This window comes from Pantherophis guttatus, chromosome 1, assembly GCF_059756535.1.
Source record: "Pantherophis guttatus breed Tessera chromosome 1, ASM5975653v1, whole genome shotgun sequence".
Taxonomy (NCBI): Eukaryota; Metazoa; Chordata; class Lepidosauria; order Squamata; family Colubridae; genus Pantherophis; species Pantherophis guttatus.
The window spans coordinates 51,093,796-51,115,938 of record NC_142063.1 but is presented as its reverse complement, the minus strand read 5'-3'; the positions used below and the strand labels follow the sequence as shown (position 1 = coordinate 51,115,938).

At 36.7% G+C, this 22,143-nt stretch overlaps 1 protein-coding gene and 1 long non-coding RNA gene across 2 annotated transcripts in view; one reads left to right on the top strand and one right to left on the bottom strand.

The window, feature by feature from the left end:
• Window positions 1-463: 463 nt before the first annotated feature.
• GTF2A1 (general transcription factor IIA subunit 1) lies at window positions 464-21,565 on the bottom strand. The gene is made up of 9 exons (XM_034418267.3): window positions 21,031-21,565; window positions 19,134-19,235; window positions 17,518-17,716; window positions 16,178-16,242; window positions 14,764-14,839; window positions 10,276-10,409; window positions 8,419-8,829; window positions 6,872-6,961; window positions 464-4,409 (listed from the first exon to the last, which is right to left on the bottom strand). The coding sequence occupies exons 1-9, from the start codon at window positions 21,058-21,060 to the stop codon at window positions 4,302-4,304; spliced, it is 1,215 nt and encodes a 404-aa protein (XP_034274158.1). The 5' UTR covers window positions 21,061-21,565; the 3' UTR covers window positions 464-4,301.
• Window positions 20,029-22,143, top strand: part of LOC117665885 (uncharacterized) — a 32,469-nt gene continuing 30,354 nt past the window's right edge. The window contains exon 1 of the long non-coding RNA XR_015728770.1: window positions 20,029-20,166. This is a non-coding gene — a long non-coding RNA (uncharacterized LOC117665885). The remainder of the gene's footprint in view (window positions 20,167-22,143) is intronic.

Sequence of the window (22,143 nt, the reverse complement as noted above, 5' to 3'; positions counted from 1 at the left end):
TGAAATTAAACTTTGAAATCCAACCTGCATGTTACATGTGGATATTGAATTCCATTGGAGATCGCATGCACAAGGCAACAAGATCAGGCTATTGGTCTGTGCTTGATTTACATTTTAACCCTCAAATGAAGAGATAAAAACAATGCTTTCAACTTTGTCCCAGAAGTAAATCATTAATTTTAGAATAAGCAAAAGTTGAGTAAACTACAAGCTCTTATGGAAGTAATATTATGCATAAAAATTGAGAGGTCTATGAAAGGCATAATATTAGCACCTAAGCTCTGTTTAACCGTAATACCATACTTATTTAACCACAATAAAATATAATCCCATCTCTGTATGTACCTGGTAAAAATAATCTGTACTCCTTTTCTCTGCATTTAACCAATTAGCCATTCCGTGGTTTAACAATTTTGTCATACTATTTATGGAATTAAGTTAGAATAAAGTGAACACAGCTATATACACATTAAAGTATTTTAATACACAAAATAGTAAATAAAGTGGCAAGCTTATTTTAAATAACATCTTTAATTTTTTTTGCAAAGGCAAAATATTAAACTTAAAATAGGTCTTAGTACATCAAAATACTAAGTTTCTAATTGTATTCCAAGCATGGCCTTTGAAACATCCTGTACATCTTAGGAAGAACATCCTTGATCTTTAATTGTACAGATCTTTAATTGTACAGATTTTACAAACATAATAAATATATTTACCCCCTTACACATAACAGTATATGTACAACAGCAGTTGACAGTAGTAGCTCAGAACAGCAACTAAGGATATTTCTCACTCTTAAGTTTTGGTACCCTAGGCACACAAGAGCGAATATCTGATGTCACATGCAGCTAGCCTGCCATTATTCTTCCACTTAAAAAAAATCTTTTGTCTTCCTAAAACACAAATCAAGAATAGCTCAACCAAAATTGTTATCCCGCTGATCCCAAATGCTTGATTTCTTAGAATCTCTTATGTAATTTAAGACTATACAATATAAAAGAGATTCAAATGCAGGTTTTTCCATTGGATGTCCTCCAGATGAAGGACATTTCAGGAGGAAAGCTATTCTAGCATTTTCTAAACAATGAAACTCTTTAAAATCAAATCTGTTCTAAACCATTTTTGCTGATTTTTGCAAAAAATCAAAATAAAAGATTTTTTAAAGCAGAAGAGCAAATAATTGTGAACAAATAATAATTTCTTCCTGTTATGGAACTACACAGTTTATCCAGTAGTAATTTGATTGGGATATTATTGCTGTTTGATGTATACAGAGAATGAAAACATAGTTGTATTAACACTATTTTTAAAATGGTATCTCTGCAAATCTGGTTATAACAATCACTACAAATCTTCTGCTTTTCCCAGAAATTGTAGTTCAATCACAATTTTAATCTCCCTTGAAAAAAGGGTAGCAAAATATTTGTAAATTCATGATCCATTTCCGTGGAGATGACTGAGAACAAAAAACAAGTTGCGATAATAGACAAGTAAAAGAGAACTTGGACTGCCACTAGAGGGGGAAAATATTTTACACATTAAATTTAAATACTCCAATATAAAATTATTTGTGACAATCTAAAACCTTCTAAAAAGACAATGTTTAATGTAGATGTTTCAGATGATTGCACATTCTAGAAAGCCAGTAAGATTAGACTCAAAATATTAGGTTACAATTGAAGCTTTGTAGGGTATCATTTACTAAAGGAGACCCATGGTCCTAAAATCATGGAGTAAAACAGGAGTATCTGAAGATTGCAAAGGCACAAGACTTTCATCCTTTGTGTAATTACACTATAAATCTTCGTATTAGTCTAACCAAAGTATTTGCTTTCTCTATTTTAACATTTTAAAGTTAAAAAGGTGCTCCTGTTCTCTGTGCAAATCTAAAAATAAAGCCCTTCTTGCAAACCGTTAATTGCTTCAAAAGCAGAGGTACTGAACTATTCCAATAGTAACTACTTCCAATTCTAAGCCAAATAAGAACAAAAGCAAATAGTTTATAAATACTTAAGGACTAATCATGGGAATATTTGCCCTGCCTCTCCCTCAAAGGAATGATAATTTTAGTGAAAATCTAACAAAATGGTCTGCTTAATTATATTGTTAAATCCATGATTAAAATTCAAGTATGGTAATACTTGTAAGTAAGCTATAGTCCTACAGGAAGCTGCTCCCATAAAATGTAACTTAAAAAGCACACTATTTGATTTTTAAAAAGGAACACTTGATGAAGCAAGTAAGAGCACAAGTTTGGTATATGACTGGCTTCCAAAAGAATTTCACAGGTCCTTTTATTAACACCCTCATCCAACCAAAGATTACCCATAATAAATTTGCAAAACATCAAGTCTGTTTCCATATAGACCTATTTATAAGTCACTTTTAAAGCTGTGGTATTATTTTAAAATAAATAAAAGGCTAGAGACAAGCAGCTATTCAGTGTCCATGATGTCTAGAATGTTAATTCATTTGTACAGTATATGTTTCAGTAATGAAAAGAAACCTGTAGCCTTTTTTGAGTTTCACAGTGCTGTATTTCTGAATTGTTTTTCAATCTATATTAAACCAGAGTAAAGGACTAGGATATATGGTGGCCACGAGATACATAAAGGTTTAATGGAAAATGGCAATTGATTTCAATGTAATCAAAAAGTTGATATGTATAATAGTGGTATGTCTGTTTATTTTACACAGTGGGAATAAGCTATTTGAAGATATCTACAAGTCCAAAGCCAAAACTCCACTGCACTCAAAAGAAATTCAGGTTCAGTGAACAATCAATATGGCCAGAAAATGGAAGCCTTCAATTACATTTATGTAGTATAAAAATGCAAATGCCTTACAAATGCTATTATACAACAGAATTAACATATTTGGCCAGTTTTAGAGATAGCATGGGATAGAAAAATTGCCCATTGCAATTTGAGTTTCCTGCAAGCAGAAATAACCGATAGATTTACATTGAAATGGAAAGAAATTAATTTGGGAACAGAAGAGAAAACTCGAATGGTGATTAAATGCACTGGCAATTTTGCTTAGTATTCAAAATGTTTCATTTTTGTAAGAACAGAAATGTTAGTATTGAAGAAAGATGGCATTCTTACTAGCACACACCTATTTCTTTACTTACCATTCCCTGGTCTTTTTTCACTGCTTTTCACAGTTGGCTACCACAGTTGGCTACCATGTGTGTAATACATATCTTGCAAGAATGAACAATTTGGAGGTGTGTTGCTCCCTTAATATGGCTGATGTTCAGCCCTTTCGCCTCATTAGGAAAGCCTGCATTGTTGAAAACCTGATTCCCAAATACTATTGCTACAACAGAGAAATTTATCTTCAACAATACTTTGATATTACATTAAGTTATTACTTATTAAAATAAATGTGATTCAGTTCTCCAATTATGATTTGAGAAATGGAAGCTCCTTCAATGCTTTAGATCCCTTTCCAAAGTGCATAGTCACCTGTAACTTCTGCTCTCGTTTGTCACTTGCAGTGCATATTCACTTGGACTTCGAAAATACACATTAAGTTCACAAGTGGAATTATTTTTAAAAGATTATTAATTTGCTATTCAACAAACAAGTTATTAAATTGCGCAATCTTTAAGAATATTCAAGAATCTTTTCTTAAGAGAGCAAAGGGAGATGGAGATTTTTATCACTTTCATCCATAGACTAAAGCACAACGTCCTTTTAAATAAAATATTCAGCATTATTAAATTTAAAATACAAATGAGATCTTTTGGTACCAGGATCAAAATTTATATAAAAGGCCTAAAACTGTCAATAAAATTATACATGGCCCAGCACAAGATTTAAAAATAGTTTACTCAATAGTAATTAGAACTCAACACCTCAGTCCTCACCAATTGGCTAAATCTCCATGTACAATTTTGAGCAAGATTCTCACCAATCCCACTCCCCAGGGGAGCGTTTCAGCACAATTTATGCACAAAAACACACTAAGCCTTTTCCATAGTATTGTTACCAAAAAGAAGAGTTCCTTCAAATCAGCGGAAGGGGAGATTAAGCATCACATGCTAGTTACCTTTATCTATAGGTAGAAGTGGTTAATTAAGGTATTCATATAAAACCAGCTGTCGGACAGAGCTAGCTGCACCAATGCCTCAATTTTCCCATTTGAAGTAGTGTCAACATTGCCATGCTATTCTTCTGTCCTGGTAACCTCAGTTCTATTGTTTCTTTATGGGTCTTCAGAGATTTTTCTGTTGAAGTGTACTGTCCAAGTCTCAACCTTTCTTGTCTTAGCTTTGAGTTTATTTTCTGTATTCACCATTCTGCATCCCCAATGGCTTTGGAAAATACATAATCTCTGCCATTAAGATTCATGATTCCATCTTTGAGGTGAAACTTCCACTTATTCTTACTTCTATGTATCTGGGAAGATGGGATAAAAAAAAACCAAGAAAGGTCTTGCATTTTGTTCAATGATCAGTATGTTGTGAATAGATGGAAAGATTTGTATTTGTGTATGTCTGAACAGAGCAGCACTGTTGTGTTTCTTGCTCTAAAAACTTTGTTTTAAATTAGGTACTATAAATATTCCAAGATAAGTTCCTAAAGAAAGACATTAATATACATCCAAGTATAAATATATATATTAATCCTTTCTATCTTTCATAGCTATGTCAAATAAATCACAATTAAAATAGAAATATAATAAAACTGTTTTAAAATAGAAAAGTAAAATAATATTTCTAAATAATATCCAGTTGAAATCCAAAATTTTTGTAAACCTTTTCAAATTACCAATCCAGCATGCTAAAGTCCGCCTGAAGCAGAAATTAATGAGCCTGAACAGGCACCTTGGAAAGCAGCAGCAAGATCTGGGATACATCTGTTAAGATGGTCCTCTCCTACATTCTCATAACTGTGCACAGAATTATATTGTACTGGATAGATCCCAAAGTTTTTAAACGGTTGTCATTCAATTGAGGATTTTTTAATTGTTAAATATTTTCCAAATAAATTCATCTACCTATCTACTAAAATAATTCTAATTGTCAGGAAATACTTTGCTAATATTAATATAAGTATACAGTGCATTCAGAAAGTATTCAGACCAGGGGTGGGTTCTACTTACCTTTACTACCAGTTTGCAATGGGGCCGCGTGCGCGCGCTCTTCTGCACATGCACAAAAGCGTTTTCATGACGTCAGGGTCAGTGGGTGGAGCCTCCCGCTGGTTTTACTACCGGTTCTATAGAACCGGTACGAACCAGGGGCAGCCCACCACTAATTCAGACCCCTTTTACTTTTGTCAATTTTGTAATGCTGCAGCCTGATTCTACAATTGTTGAAATTGATTTTTTTCTCATTGATCACTCAGGACCCCATGACAAAATGAAAATAGAATTGTAGAAATGTCTGTAAATTTATTGAAAAGAAAAAATTGTAATATCACATTGGCATAAGTATTCAGAGTATTCATAAGTATTTAAAGTGTTGCAACAACACTTTAAATTTAGCTCAGGTGTTTCCCATTTCTCTTGATCGTTACTGATATGCTTCTACACCTTGATAAATTAAATTGATTGGACATGGTTTGGAAAGGCACAACCTCTCTATAGAAGGCCTCAAAGCCTTCAAAGGCTTTATATAGCAGAGCAAAAGCCATAAGGTCAAAGGAACTGTCTGCAGAGCTCAGGGACATGATTATTGCAAGGCACAGATCTGAGGAAGGCTACAATAAAAGTTTCTGCTGCATTGAAGTTTCCTAAGAGCACAATGGCCTCCATAATTCTCAAATGGAAGAAATTTGGCACAACCAGGATTCTTCTAAGAGCTGGTCACCCAGTCAAACTGAGCAATTGGGAGAGAAGAGCCTTAGGGAAAGGTGACCAAGAACATGATGGTCACTCTGTCCAAGTCCAGAGATCCTGTGTGGAGATAGGATAGAATTCCAGAAGGACAACTATCACAGATCTGGCTATGGTGGAGTGGCTAGACCAAAACGTCTCCTCAGTGAAAAACACATGAAAGCCTGCTTCGCGTTTGCAAAAAGCATCTGAAGAACTCTCAGATTGTGAGGTACAAGATTGGCCAGTTTTAAATGTTATGTCTGGAAGAAACTAGGCACCACTCATCACCTGCCCATTATCATCAGAACAGGGAAGCGTGGTGGAAGCATCATGCTGTGGGGGTGGGGGTGTTCAGCAGCAGGAACTGGGAGACTGTTCAGGATTGATGGAAAGCTGAATGGTGCAAAGTACAGTGATATCCTCAATGAAAACCTGTTCCACAGCGCTCAGGACCTCAGACTGGGCTGAAGGTTCACTTTCTAACATGACAACGAGCCTCAGCACACAGCCAAGACAACACACACAGTGGCTTAGGAACAATTCTGAGAATGTCCTAGAGTGGCTCAGCCAGACTTGCACCTATTGAACATGTCTGGAGGGACCTGATAATGGCTGTCCACCGACAGTCGCCATCCAATCTGATCGAGCTTGACAAGATTTGCAAGGAAGAACGGCAGAAAATCCCCCAATCCAGCTGTGCAAAACTTGTCGTGTCATACCCAAAAAGACTTGAGGCTGTAATTGCTGCCAAAGGTGCTTCAACAAAGTATTGAGTGAAAGATCTGGATACTTATGCCAATGTGATATTTTAGTTTTTTCTTTTTAATAAATTTAGACATTTCTAAAATTCTGTTTTCACTTTGTCATTATGGGGTACTGAATGTAGATTAATGAGTAACAAAAAATGATTTTCAGCAACTGAAGAATCAGGCGGCAGCACAACAAAATTGACAAAAGTGAAGGAGGTTTGAATACTTTCTAAAAGCACTATATAGACAGACACATATAATAGACAGAGGCATTTGGTTTTATATATTACCTTGTCATACTGGCACACTACAACATTCTCAGTGTCAAATAATTCCTGTCCTTCTTCATCACTAACATCATCTTCACTATTGAGCGGTTCCTAGAAGAGATTAATTTCGTAAATCAATAGAATTGAGAACAACTGCTTCATAATACAAGCACAGCACTTTAGATGTAATGTAAGCATTTTTCTAATTACAGGCAGACCTACTACCACAATTGAGCCCAACATTTCTGTTGCTAAGTGTGACATTTATTAAGTGAATTTTTCCCTATTTTAGACCTTTCTTGTCACAATTGTTAAGTGAATCATTTCCCCATTGACTTGTCAGATCGCAAAAGGTGACCACATAACCCCAGGACATTGCAACTGTCATAAATATCAGTTGCCAAATGGCTGAATTTTGTTTGTGACCAAGGGGATTCTACAATGTTTGTAAGTGTGAAAAATGGTCAGAACTCACTTTTTTCAGTGCTGCTATAACTTTGAATGGTCACTAAACGAACTGTTATAAGTTGAGGACTACCCTGTTTTCCCCCAAATAAGACATCCCCTGATGATAAGCCCAATCGGGCTTTTGAGCGCATGGCAATAAGGCCAAGTGCTTGTTTCAGGGTTCAAAAAAATATATGACAGTCTTATTTGCGGGGAAACACGGTGCCTGTACAAAAATTTTGGTTCTTTGATTTTTCTTTTCAACTTTTAACTCCTCCAATTAGAGACGACAACAGTTGTAGTTGTGAACCAAAATGTTATACTTGGACTTTTTCTCTTTCAGTTTCCTGGCAAGCCATTTAATTCTACCACCACTCTTCACTGAATCATTCAATAGTAATAACTTGCCTTCTTAAATTCTAAATAACTATTGCAAATCTGAAATATCCATAAACATGCTGGTATTTCTCTAACCTGTAGGGGTAGCTTTCAATAACATAAAAAGAAAATAACTGAGTCAGATAATTATTTATGATTGATCCACAACAGCAAGTACTTACCGTATTTTTCGGAGTATAAGATGCACCGGAGTATAGACGCACCTATCTTTTTTGGTGAGGAAAAGAAGAAAAAGAAATCTCCGTCTGCCTCTGAACAATTTTGCCTCGTTGCAGCAAACAGCAAATAGCCTGCTTTGCTTTCATTTTCAGCATAGCTTGATTAGCACAAGGGGAAAAAAATCTGCTCCAGCAATTTACCTCTTTGCAGCAAATAGCAGAGCCCTACGCAAAACAGCTGAGAGCAAATCAGCTAAGAGTTGGGAGGCCGATCCAATCAACTTGTGCTAATTAGGCTGTGCTGAAGCTGAAAGGAGCTGTTTTTTCTTGCTGTTTGCTTGCAAGGAGGTAACTGCTGCGAGGCAGAGGCCAATGGGTGGGGGCTAGTGGGTGAGTGGGGCTACATCTAAAGACGCACCTAAATTTTCACTTCCATTTAGGGGGGAAAAAGTTGCGGTTTATACTCCAAAAAATACGGTATTCACTCAGCCAAAATGTACATATTAAAAATGCATCTGTAGATATAACATAAAACAACTCAAAACAAATATTATCAAAATTTACCTCCTCAACCTGGCCATCTTCACCTCCATCCTTTTCTTTGTCTTCCTCTTCATCATCATCGTAATCTTCCTCTTCCTCCTCCTCTTCTTCAGATGATGTATCACCTGCTCCATCCACTTGCAGCACTGAAAGTGCCTGTGATTGTGCTGGCTCATACTCTTCCTTCTCTGCTTCATCTTCAGATGATGTATCACACACTCCATCTACTTGCAGCATTAAAGGTGCCTGTGGTTGTGCTGCTTGTTGCTGAGGTTGTTGCTGACCAGTTGCAGAAATCTGTGCTTGCGCTGATGTAGGTGCAGCCACTGTTGTAGGTATTACTTGGGCTTTGTTTCCAGTAAATAAGATCTGCTGAGGCTGAATAATCACTCCTGTCTGTTGCGAGATTCCTCCAGGAATTGGGCCCAAAACCTGGTTTAAAAAAAAAAAAGAATATCATGAGAATGGCTGTACATATTTCAAACCTCCCAAAAATAATCATTTTCTAAAACTTCTTCCTGTTTCAGATTGGCCACAGTTCAATACAGGAATATTTTGGTTGTTGAAAAATTACTCTAGAAGGCTCCAAGAGTGATTTAGGTTAAGGCTGCTCCATATCATTCCTTCCCAACTCACTGACTTCCAGCCATCTCTTTAGACCAGGTCATAGTCCAAATGAGTTTCGATTTAATTGAGTACCAAGATGCCATTGTATTTAAATATAGTATGATAAAAAACTAATTTACCCCACAGTGATCCATCAACTAATACAGTATCTTTATTCACTAACTTTCCACTTGTATGCCTACAGACCTCAGTACAATTGATTTGTTCACCCTAATTCATAATGAATTCAACATTTATTACACTGACTTAATAGTAGTACAAGATCTGTATAAAACTGTAATTAAATAACAAATCTTGCTTGTTTTCTTCTTTATCACCTTTACCAGGTTGGCAGAAGAAGAGGCATCAACAAGCTCAAGTTCAGACCTAAACTGTAGCAATAACTTCAAAGAGAAACTATTTCTCTGCTTTATTCTAAAGTGACCTGCATACACTTAGAAAGGATGGACCAGAGGAACTATCAACAGGACAATGTAAATTGTTAGCAAATACAGCAATCTGAATTTACTCAAAGTAGCACTGTACCCATTCCTAGAACTTGAGTATTAGTAATGGTTACTCACATTCCTGTTACCAATGGCATGGGACTACCTTAGATAACTTCCCAGAAATTTCAGTAAATGGGCCAAATGCGGTGGCAAGCATTGTAATGCAGGGATCTCCAACCCTTAGATAGTCAGGACACTGTTTAAATACTTAATATATTAATATTTAGTGACTGAGTCATGACTAGAAATGTACTGCAGAAGAGCATTAGTATAATTTACCTATTATTTGCTATATATTTGCCATATATTTTTTGCCTAACCTGGAGCTGCATGCTTACAGCAGCATAAAAGGATTTCTAATGAACAATGGTTTTTGAAAGGAATTTACTTTTTAATTTCATTGAAATCAAATAAATTTACCATGCTCTTCCAAAAAATATTCATTATATTCCAAAACTCTTTCTTGTACCATAACATTTTATACTCCCCCTTTTTTGCTCTTAAGTATCTTTATTCTCATATACCAGTAATATTTATATCATCTGAAAGTAGAAGCTTGTTTAGGCACTTAGGTACAAACAAACACAACTAGGTAATGTGAAAATAGGGAAAGGGATGGGGAGGGAGGGGAAATCAGATCCAATATTATAGCCTGTAAACTAATTCAGTACTATACTGCAATTAAGCAATTTTTAAAATCCAGATGGATTATGACATTCAATACAAAAGAAGTTTAGAATTGTCTATTTAACAGCAATCTTACTTGTTGAATAACAGGGGACTGAACTCCACCAGGTTGCATTTGTGGTATAACCTGCTGCTGTAGAACTACTTGCTGCTGAGGCTGAATAAGGTATTGAGTACCGCTGGCAGTTCTAACCACCTGTAAGAGTTGGCCTGTAATAAAAAGGAACCTAGTTCAATATTTCAGTTATTGACTTAGGTAAAGGAAAATGAATGCATACTGGGTACCTACAGGAGCCAAAACTAAATGCTTCATATAATATAAAATAATCATAAGTTTTAAACAGAAAGTCAAATAAAAAACAAGTCATCTATAGAGGAAGATATTCCAGAGACAGGTCAGCACAACAGAGAAATCTTATTTCTAGTCGATATATCAATAGCATAACCAAGAGGACACTGAATGTAGGGGTTTACGATCTATATTCAAAGTTATGGCAGCTACATAGCCTCCACAGTCACAAGAACAAAATTTGTGGGCTTGGTAATCTGCCAGTTTTTACTACTGATTGCAAGGACATTGCAGCTGCTCCTACATGCCTGTTTCCTTTCCATCCTGCTTCATTGGGCCCTTGGACCTAACTTCCACCTGGCTGGATCCTTACAGGACTTGGGCCTGTTTCCTGTCACACTGGATCCCATACCTTTGGCCTTCCTCCCTCTGTGATGACTCACTTCATTTTTTCTGAAGATCTAAGTCTCTAATGGTTCAGAAAATGATAAAACATGATTTTCAAACTCTCTACCTTGCCCAAGTCTCTCAGTATACCTATCTTTTTCCTTTCCCACCTTTTCCATCTAGTGGAAAAGATCGATAATTTTCCACATTTAAATTTCTACACTTACATAATATTAGAAATCCTTCTCTGAAAAAGGAATGGATTTAAATGGTTAATGGCACTTTCTTTGTATCCATTTCTGGGGGAGGGAGGAGTTCTAAAAAGGGAGAGAAACAACTGCCATCTGGGACATGGAGAATCTCTGTAATATCCTTTGCATCCAGTATTTTAGTATCTTTTACTGATGGCAGGTAAGTCCAGGTTCAGAAAGCTTGCTGAGATCTATATTACAGCATCTTCTTTCCCAAACAATAATCATTCTTCTCCTGTAGAGACAACTCCCTTAGATCAGACTTTGGGAGTACTGTCACCATCCAATAATGGTGCTAAATTGTTAACATAAGCTGCCTCCTATCATATTTTCACTTAAGAGAGTAGTAATAGACGGACTGCTGCTTCCAACATGTCTTGCACAAGTGTCTCCATCAATATGCACCCAAGATTGAAACAATATGTTGCTTTTTAAATTCCTCAAAACAGTAGCCACCAGAGACATAATTTTTCTGGGAAAGCAGCTTCCCAAGAAGGAAACACAATGATCCTATCCATCAGAGATACTAAATAACATGTAAAAGAAATGCTGAATTTTCATCCCTATTTTAAAGTGCTATTAAGGTAAAGAGAAAGCAAAAACAGAGCTTTACAAAATCCTAAATATAGAAGATGGTGTGAGATGTTATTTGAGAATAGATAGTATTCTCACCCACTTGAGCGATTGTTAGAAATTTTTTAGCCTATTGGTCTAAGTGACAAGGTGTCAGAGTCTGGCCAAGCCAGATGGAGAGAGTCAAGTGGAGAATCAGTCTGCCATTTCTATGCAAGCACAAGAGAGCAAGGTCTAACCCCCCCTCCCCCCACAAAATGCCGTTGAACCTTATCTAGTCTGGCTCAGGTATAAACTGCCACTCTGAGAAGATTCCCATTTTATAGGCATGAGCTAATAGTTAATTAAATTTTTGACACATGGTTGTGATTGTTTACAAGGCCAGGAAATGATCACAGATATCAGGCACATTTATTTGGGCATTTTCTCAGACATCCTGTTTCCAACTTTTTTTTTAAAAAAAAACTCTGTCCATTGTTTAGCTGCATGTACCCCAAATCTGCAAAGTTATTAAAAAACTTATTCTTTTCAAAAATCATTGGGATTTACTCCCAGGAAGATGACCTCATTATATTTTATTTAAGATGGTTAAGAGTTTTTTTGTGAGATCTTATAATTTTCTCCCGCTTTCATACTCTTTAAATTTTGTATTTCTCATGCTTCTCATCTTTATTATCACCTATCTAAAATACTATTACCAGATTAAGTTCTATTTAATAGTACTTATACTCCTATAAATAAGCAATTTCACCTCTAAGTTTGCCTTAAGTTTGCCTCTTTCTTTCTCAACATATAAGAATATCTGTCAGAACACCATTCATATTCTATTAATATAAGGTATCTTATAGTACTTTCAAACTGCATTGATCCAGGTGATCATCATCTGCAATTCTTCACAAATTATTTATTAACTACTGAGGAAAGGAACTTTGGACATATTTAGATGCTAAACATCCAAATGCTTTCAAAAACTTGAAATGTTTTGATAATGGACTAGATGAGAAAGAATAAGGCATGCAATGCATAAATTATATGCATTGGGAATGGAGGAGCCAAATGTATCTTCCTATAGAGAACCATTCGGGGCTACACAGAAGGGCCTCTCTCTTGTACCAGATAGATGAGCCTCTGGCACTGTAGGGCATCTTTAAAAGGAATCCTCTTATTAAGTGACTGGATAGTTTTACAAATATAGGAGTCTCATCAGTCAAGTTTATATTTTAGGGGTTTAAAAAAAAGCCCCAAAACTTTAAATATTGATCAGTACACAAATGGCAACCAGCCTAGATCCTGCAGTGTAGGCATCTTTTTATCTTGAACCTTGGTTAGCATACCACTCTCAACATTCTGCACTAACTGCATTTTTCAAATTCTTTCAAGAGGAGTAGTAGTTTTAACTGTTCAGTCCTGTCCTAATCTTGGTGACTTTATTGGCAAGTGCAACCCTGTCAAGCACAGCTTATTTTAGTAGTTGGATGTTCATCTTTGTATCAACTTTGATAGTATCAAGCCAGTGAGTTCTTTGTTTGCCCCTTCTGCTGAATCTACTAATCATTCCTAGCATCATTGACTTCTCCAACAAGTTGCATGCATGACATGGCCAAAGTAAATCTTTCAAGAATAGCCCTATGCTAAATCATGTTGTACTACTAAAATGTGACATTTTAGTAAGCGTAGAAAACCATCAAGGTAAATGGTGATCACCTCAGGAAGTCACAGCTCAGTAAGCATTTTTAGAACTCACAGCTGGTACATAGCCTTAATTGTGCAGGCATTTTCCTTACTAAATACAGCTAGTCCTAGACTTACCACAGATCATTGAATGACCATTGAAAGTTACAACAGCACTAAAAAAAAGTGACTTGTGACTATTTTTTGCACGTATGACCATTGCAGCATCCCCATGGTCACGTGATCAAAATTCAGATGCTTGGCAACTTGTCATATTTATGACAATTGCAATATCCTGGGTCATGTGATCAGCTTCTGAAACCTTCTGACAAGCAAGGTTAATGGAGAATCCAAATTCACTTAATAATCATGTTACTAACTTAACAAATGCAATGATCCACTTAACAACTGTGATAAGAAAAGTCATAAAATGGGGCAAAACTCACTTAACAAATGTTTCACTTGGTAACATAAATTTTGGGTCAATTGTGGCTGTAACTCGAGGATTACCTATATTTGCAAATCCAGAGACACTAGGGATCAAAGAGTACTCTTAGAATACAGACTAACTCTTTTAATGCAAGTCCAACTAAGCTTCACCTCAATTTCCCAAATCCTGTTTTTGTTATAGTAACAGCACCTCCACCTTGTCTAGATTTAAATTCAGTCTATTTTCTTATATCCAGTCCATTATAAAAATTATGCGGCTTTTAAAAGTTGTTCAAAATTACTTCCTTGCAATTAATTGGTAAGGAGATATAGAGCTGTGTGCTTGCATTATAGAATAAGTTTTAAAGCAGTTAAAACTTTGGAATGTTCTCATAAATCATTTTGAGTTATTGAGAACAGTGCATAGTTTTCTAGGCAAGTTTTTGGAAAATGACCTTTAAGAAAATTTTCTTGCATTACAGATTTTATTGATTTATTTATATTTTTGGAAAAAATGTAAACTGACTTTCGAAACAATGTGGTATAGTGGTGAAGGTGTTGAATTACGAATGGGAAACCCAGATTATAATCCTTCTTTAGGCATAAAAGCTACCTGGTGACTTTGGCCGAGTTGTTCTTTCTCTATAATAGGTTGGGAAGTTGAAAAAAAATTATTTAACAAGTGCACTAGACCAGCATGGCAGATTACAATCTATAACTTTCAATACAATCTTTATCTTGTAGAAGATTGTTTTAGGTTTGGATAATTGTACCTGTAAATATCTCTATCAAGCAAGGTCAGTTTACATCAGCTGCCTCATACCTTTTTATGTTTTTCTTTCCATATACTAATATTGATTTATTTAAATTATCTTTTTGAAATAGGATTTGTTGCAAGCATACTAAGATTTTAATGAGAAGCACCATATAAATATTTGGACTGAAAAATTAGATAAAAAAATACCTGAACTTGTAAGTAATTGCTGAACAGGACTAACTCCACCAGGCAAAGCCAAAGTGGCTGCTGTAGCAGCAGCACTCTGAAAGATATAGTACAAAACATTACTTAAATTAGGAAATCAAACCTGAGATATAGCAAGACAGAGATTTATAGATTATTATATGCAAAATGCTTTTTTACTCTTATTTTAGTCAAACTAAGTCACATTCAACATCATACATATTTTCATACTATTTTTCATTTAAAAAGTAATTTTCTATTTTTAATTTTAATGAAATGAATTGACTTGTCAGAAGTAGAACATCACATAAATTTTTGTATACATTCTTATACATATTTGTACAAGAATGTGGATTTTAGATAACAAGTGAAATCGAATATTTATGTTCTCTTCAAACTTCAGAATCAAACTGAAATTTATTCAGCTTGTTGATAGATTTAATTCAAATAAGACAGAACAGTATTTAATAACACAGCATAAGTTAAGTTGCCTATGCATCCTGTTGTTAGCTATGTAAAATACAGCAACTCTGCCCGCCCCCCCACAAAGCTCTAATTGTTGATTTGACCCAGATTTGGTCATGCTTAAAGAACAGGTTACAGCAACCCATGAAATTTTAATTATGATTACATGCTCCTATAATTTCATTTACTTTAAGCATAATTTAAATGATAGGTAAACAAAATGACATGTAAAAATGTAGAAACCAGAGCTCCCTATTAGTATATTTCATTGATATATTTTTTAAAAATATTAAAGCTAAGAATCTCTCAAGCTTAAAATGCAATGTCCTATCTTAAGCAGCATTTGCATGTACCATATGAATGCAAAGATGAACTTATTTTTAACGTTCGCCTGTCATTTTCTGAAAAATTATATTGCTTGTAAAACCAAAACTAATTCTAGCTACATACAGATGTGCAAAGCTGACAGCAGTTATCACCAATAGGACAAACCTAGTGCAAAGTGCTTAAGAAATAGAGAAAACCTACTAATAGATTAAAACATAGGCTTTTTCTCAAATTTTGCAACCACTCTATTTTTTTTAAGAAAACATATTTTCCTTTGTATTGGGTCAATGAAGCATCTTTAAATAATTTAAGGCATTTTTCCAGTTAACAGTAAAATAAGATTCTTTTAATATTAAGGTCAATTAATTAGAAGAGACCAATTTTAATGGGAGTGATCTACTGGCATAAGACGGTTGCTTTTAAGAGAATATGAGTGTGAAGGCAATAGATGATTCTATCTAAATCATGTTTTGTTAAAACAAATTCCTAACAATGAACAGAGCTGAAATCTTGAACCTGGCTAAAATAGTGAACGTAGGAAGAAAACACGTTGTTAAGAGAACTATCTTCCCTTATCTGATTTTTATTATGCACAGTTAAAGCATTATGAATTACATACTCTTACCATGGTTGATGCATTCATGTGCTGAATCAGTTTGGAATCTGGCATAATAACTTGAGGCTGAGGTGCTGGAATAAAACAAGCAATCACTGCTATGACCATCATAAAACATTTTATAAGGTGTATTGATAACAAATTATTATGCTTCCTCTTGAATTAAATATATTGTAAACTCTGATATAAAATATACAGTTGAGTAAAAGTAGTCTGTAACAAATACAGAAATCCTGTTATTAATTTATAACTGTTCTTGCAGTGGTGTGTAAAATATCTTCAATTTGAAGCACATTCTACTTCAAAGTTAAAATGGCTGTTTTGTGAATAAAATTACTTATTTATTTATAAAATTTATAGGCCGCCCATTTTACCATAAGGTAACTCTGGGCACAATTTCCTTAATTCAGTAAGGAAAACTCTATATTTGGCTGACCATATGCTTCTTTCTCAGCTCCATCATCTCCCTATCCTAGAATCCCACACTTTTCCCTGCACAAGGAAGTGCAAAGAAAATCTAATCAGAGATTTAAATGGAGTATTAGTTCTCTGAAGATTTATTCACTAATGTCCACATGCATATTGTGGGAATGGGGGGGGGGGGAATATCGTCCTTGACCTTAATTTTGTCTCATTTTATTTTAAAAACTATTAACCGCAAGTTGAATGAATGTAAAAAACCATCTCACTCAAGAAATTTGTGTGCCTGCTTAGGCCTTTGCCACTGGCAATTTTTGGCAACAATTTTTCATCTGGCTTTGTCTATATATAAAATATAATATAAAAAATGGACCCCGAAAAACAGTTGCTCATCCATGAGTTAGAATTTCATCTAAAGTTACTTATATTTAAGAAAAGGTTAAGAAGAAAACTATTTTAGTATCAACTTTCCTGCATACTACATGGACATATTTTGCTTCCAGGTGACACTTTATGAAATGATAATTCAAATGGGCAACAGCTGGGAAAAAACTGAAACTACAATGCCAAATAATATACTTTTTTATTTAAAACATTTAAATAGCCACCCATCTTATAACAAACTCTGGGTGGGTCCCAATTAAAAATTAAAATAACATAAAAACCATATTTAAAATCAAACTCATAAAAACAAAACTAGGCAGTAACATCAACTGAGTTTCATAGAAACCTTATGTGGTAGCGACTTGGGCCAGTCATTCTCTCCCAGATCAACCTATCTCACAGGATTGTTGTTAGGAAAATATTTAAAAAATTGTTTTTGGTGACCACACAAGGACCTACACTACAAACCTAGAGTGCCAGTAATCTCCCGATTACAAGATTGGAACATTGGCAAGAACCCTTTTAAGATTCAGAAAGGGCCTTACTTTGCTGTGTTGCCGGAATAAGGACTTGCTGGGTCTGGGACTGTTGCTGAACTGTTTGCTGTGGCTGCGTGTGGTGGTGATGATGGGAATGCTGTTGCTGCTGTTGTTGCTGTTGCTGCTGTTGCTGCAGTAAAAGTTGCTGTTCCTCTGAATGAAATCCATCAACAGCTTTGGATTGCAGCAATTTGTTTTCCCATAGCTGTATTTATTTTAAAAAAAACATTTACTGGTGAGTAAATAACAATGTAAATTATAAACAAACTTTAGGTTGTTTTTTTTTTACTGACATATATGATAGTTACACATTTTTAAAATGTAACATTGGAAACAAGTTATCAGTAGTCAGCTGACTCTTTGTAGCATCCCATCAATTTCTTCAAAAAAATGACTTCCTTGGCCAATGTTGGGTAGATTAGTGTAGTTGAAATTTATTATGGACCATCATCCAATCTATTTTTCTATCTCTTGCATGAAAAACAAGGGAATAAAAGCTTCTTCTGAATTCCTATCGATACCTATAGAGGAATACTTGAAGCATATTGGATAAAAGATAATTGGGTTTTTAATATTCTAAGAATGAATTTGAAACAGAATTATGGACTAACAAGGAACGTGTTATTGCTAAAATGTATATTTTTTTATTGACATATGAGACATTAGAGTTGAATATATAAAATGGTTAAAATTTTGGTTACAATATACAAATGGAACAAAAGGAAAATAGATGGGTGAAAGTATTAAAATTTCTATTATGTTCTAACTTTAAAGAGATTTTTTAATAAAATAATGATGCATTGTTATAGTTTATTTGTCACCAAAAAATTGTCTGGAATGCATAAAGGTGCTTTGAATCTTTGTTGGAAATATGAACATCATGAAGGGACATTGTATTATGTTTGGTGGATGTGTTAAAAACCAAAACTTTTGGGATACAAATACATACATTAATTCAGAACATTTAAAAAAATTAAAGCAATATTGAAATCACAGACTTTTCTTTTGGGATCAATGTAAGTAGAATAAAGTCATGGAACTGTTTTTTATACAACTGCAGCAGAATTATATGCTCAAAAAGTGAAGAGGTTTGACACATCCCACAACAGAGGAATGGCTAGGTGTTTGCAGAAATGGATTAATTAATGGAATTAATTAATTTCCTTGATCAGAGAAAATATAACATCTACATTTATGGCTGAATGGAAACCCCTTACAGACTTTTTGCATGAAACGGAAAATGTATTTATGGTTTGTGGCTTTGATTAGAAAAAAAGGGATAATAGAAAAAGTAATTTTTGTAATTGTTAAGTGTAAGATATAATTTTGTAATCATATTTGCTGCAGACAAAATCAGAAGTTCTTCTTTCTTTTTATTCTTTCGCACTGTACTTTTTTCCTTCTCTTGTAGTTTGTGTTAGTTTTTACATCTTTTTAGAAACGTTTAATAAAGTTTATTAAACATACTCAAAGCATATCGTACCTAGTTTCTTCACACACAATTTATTGATGGACTGATTCAAGGACTATTCTTCACAGGCCGAGCATTTACACCAACATATTTATAGTCCTCGCCTGCTAAAAGGTAAGAATTATTCCAGACACATGAAGTTATAACTTACTGTTTTAAGTTCCACAAGGACTTGCTCATCCACACTTGCATCAAGAAAGACTTCTCTGACATCATTAATGACATCTTCAATCACAGACCTATACAATTTAGGCTTTAAAAAGTGACAAATAACTGTTTGAAAATGTTTATATATTATTGCAATATTTCAAAACATTGACGGTCCTTTAAAAGTGAAAACAACCTAAGTAAATGAAAAACTACATGGAAACCCCAAGTTTTCTAGCAGACATGCCTAGCAGAATTTCACTTTTCCAGCATAAAAAGATGAAGACTATGTCAACTATGCATTAGAGCTTGCAAATCCTCCTTTTTGACCTTTAAATCAAATTATTTCACTGTAGGGCAATGTAGTCACACTGACAACAGTCGTACTAAATCTCAATTCTCAACCAGATAAAATTGAGATGGCATGATTTAAAACAATTCAATAATACCCATAGAAATTTTACTACATTCCAAAGATAAAAAAATGTTTTAAGAGCAAGAAAAATAATTACATGAATATTACAAAATGTAGTGTATGCTGTTTTGATTTCCTATTGAAAACTAATTCAAAAAAATCCCACTGCACTCAGCTATAGTCACTCCATAGAACTTTTATAAACTTAACGGTAGAATAAAAACGATTTACAAAAAAATAACCTTATACAGAAAAACAAGAAATAGCAGCTATTTATCATGTGATGGTGCTTGAAAAGAGCCAGCGAAAGCTTCTGAGCAAGAAAGACAGCCGCTTTTTTGGTCCGTGCCTATGTAGTGCAGGCACCTCCCAGCCTGCTTTCCACAGCTCTCTCCGTATTTAAAGGCTGATGTGGTGTTTAAATGGAGAGGCGGTGACGTGGGGCTGGAAAGCACCTTCCCATCCTGGCAGAGTCTATATTAGAGAGCGGCAATGGCTCTATATAAACAGGGCAGCCACAGGGAGGAGGAACACAAGGAACAGGGAGAGAAAAGCAAGGGGAAGCCATGATGGATCTGAGAGCACAAAATGAGAGAGCCTCCAAATCAGCATCAGGACTTCGGTTGGTCAGCAGGGGTTTATTTTTTGGCCGGTGGGGTGCTTATTTTCGAGTGCATTTGATTTGCATTGGGTTTTTTTTTTCCTTAGTGCCTTAGAAACAGTGATGAAAGGGGCCGGGAGGGTTTTTTTTTTTTTTCTCTTTTTTTCCGTGTGACTGCTTATTGTATACCGATGTGAAACCGAGACTCAGAAGCTGAGCCTGTCCTCTCTAAAAGAACTGAAGGGAGAAGCATAGAAAAGGAGGCGGGAAAGAAAAGAGAGGCTATTAATATAAAAGCGCTTCCTGAAGAAAACTCGGACAGATCAAAAGGGCCTTTTTCTCAGATATAGATAAGAATATAAAAATACATCTCCCTGAGTGAAGGGAAGGAAGAGACGTTCTCTGCCAGACTAGGAATTAAAAGGTGCTTTTCAACCATTCGTTACCGATGCCTTAATAGTCTGCGGAAAGAAGCGGTTTCGACCACGGCCGTTGCAGGTTAAATGCTTGGGGGGCGAAGCCTCACCTCCAGGCACGCTTCCCCCCACCCCTGCTGGCCTTTCCTCCAAGTCGGGGGAAAAAACCGCCACCTCACTCCCCAGCCTTCCCCCCATTCCCTCCCCCACACTCGCAGAGACGAAGCGGGCTCCCTCCAGACCCCGCGGCGCCTCTTCCGCGCCTCCCCCGAAGCGGCACCCAAGCGCTCGCTCGCCCCTCTCTTTTCCCCACAGGAGGGATGGACGGAAGCCCGCGAATCCGGGGCGGCTGTTGCTGCCGCTCCCGCCGCCGTCCCGCCCTTGCCCCGCCATCCCCAAACCGAACACCCCCCACCCACCCCTCCGCCGCCCTCCCGTTCAGAGCCCCTTGCGCAACCCTAGTCCTTACCACGGGGTTTGTGTTAGTCGAGCTCGCCATGTCCCGCACCACCCCTGGGTAGGACACACACACACACACACCCCGAGGCAGGGCGCCCCCGACACCCCCCTCCGGACAAGAGCAGGCTGAGGCGAGCTAGGGTCCCCCCTTTCCCCGCTGCTGCCGCCGCCGCTGTTGTCCGCCTCCTCCGCCCTGTCTCGCCTCAGGGGCGTCCTCCTCAGCCCGGCTAACCCGCCCGCGCGGAAGAAGCCACCCTCTCGCTCTTCTTCTTCTTCTCCTCTCTCCCTCTCTCTCTCCCCCCCCCTCCTTCCTCCGCCGCCCGGCCTCACACGGCGGCCCTTGGGCTGCAGCCGCCAGCCGTCTGCTCCGCTTGTTTCGCCCTTTATATAGCGAGTGCCGAGCAGCTGCGCGAGCGGCCAGAGAAAGGGGGAGGCCGCGGAGGGGAGAAGGAGGGAAGCGCCGCGAGAAGGAGCGAGAAATCGTCTTCCTCCGCCTCCTCCCGTCGAACTTCTTCCGCCTTCCTGGCGCCAGGACGCGCAGAGGTGGGGCTAAGTCGGCAGCCGCAGAGATTGCGCGACGGTCCTTGGGCGCGAGCGGGATCTTTTCGCGCTCGAAATGCGGCCACGCCGATCCCTAGAAGAGTCTCACCCATCCAGCACAAGCAGAGATGTCCTCTCCCCTCCTCCCCCCCCACCCAATGTTATCCTTCATTTTCTAAGGGTGCTTCGGGGACTCCTGCCATAAAGGTGAAAAATAGACATCATAAGTCTGGTTTCCGGTTTCCGTGTTCGCTAGGCGGGAAAATGATACAAAATACGTGATCTCGTAGACTTAATAGCTTCTTGCTGTTCTTCCCTCGTGCGCAGACAGAAAATATAAAGGTTTCATAAACTGCTGTGCTAAAATCAAATGAAGACAAAAGAATTGGATCGAGCAAGGGCTTTTTATTCGTATCCATTTCATGTATTCATAATCATGTTTATACTTTTATCTGTTATATGCTTGACAAATAAATAAAATTAAAATAAAATAAAGGGCTAAACTCCCAGGATGCCGATGACAATCGCCTTCTGAGGAATTGCAATAAACTGAGCAAGAGTTACTGACTGCTTACCAGCCGTT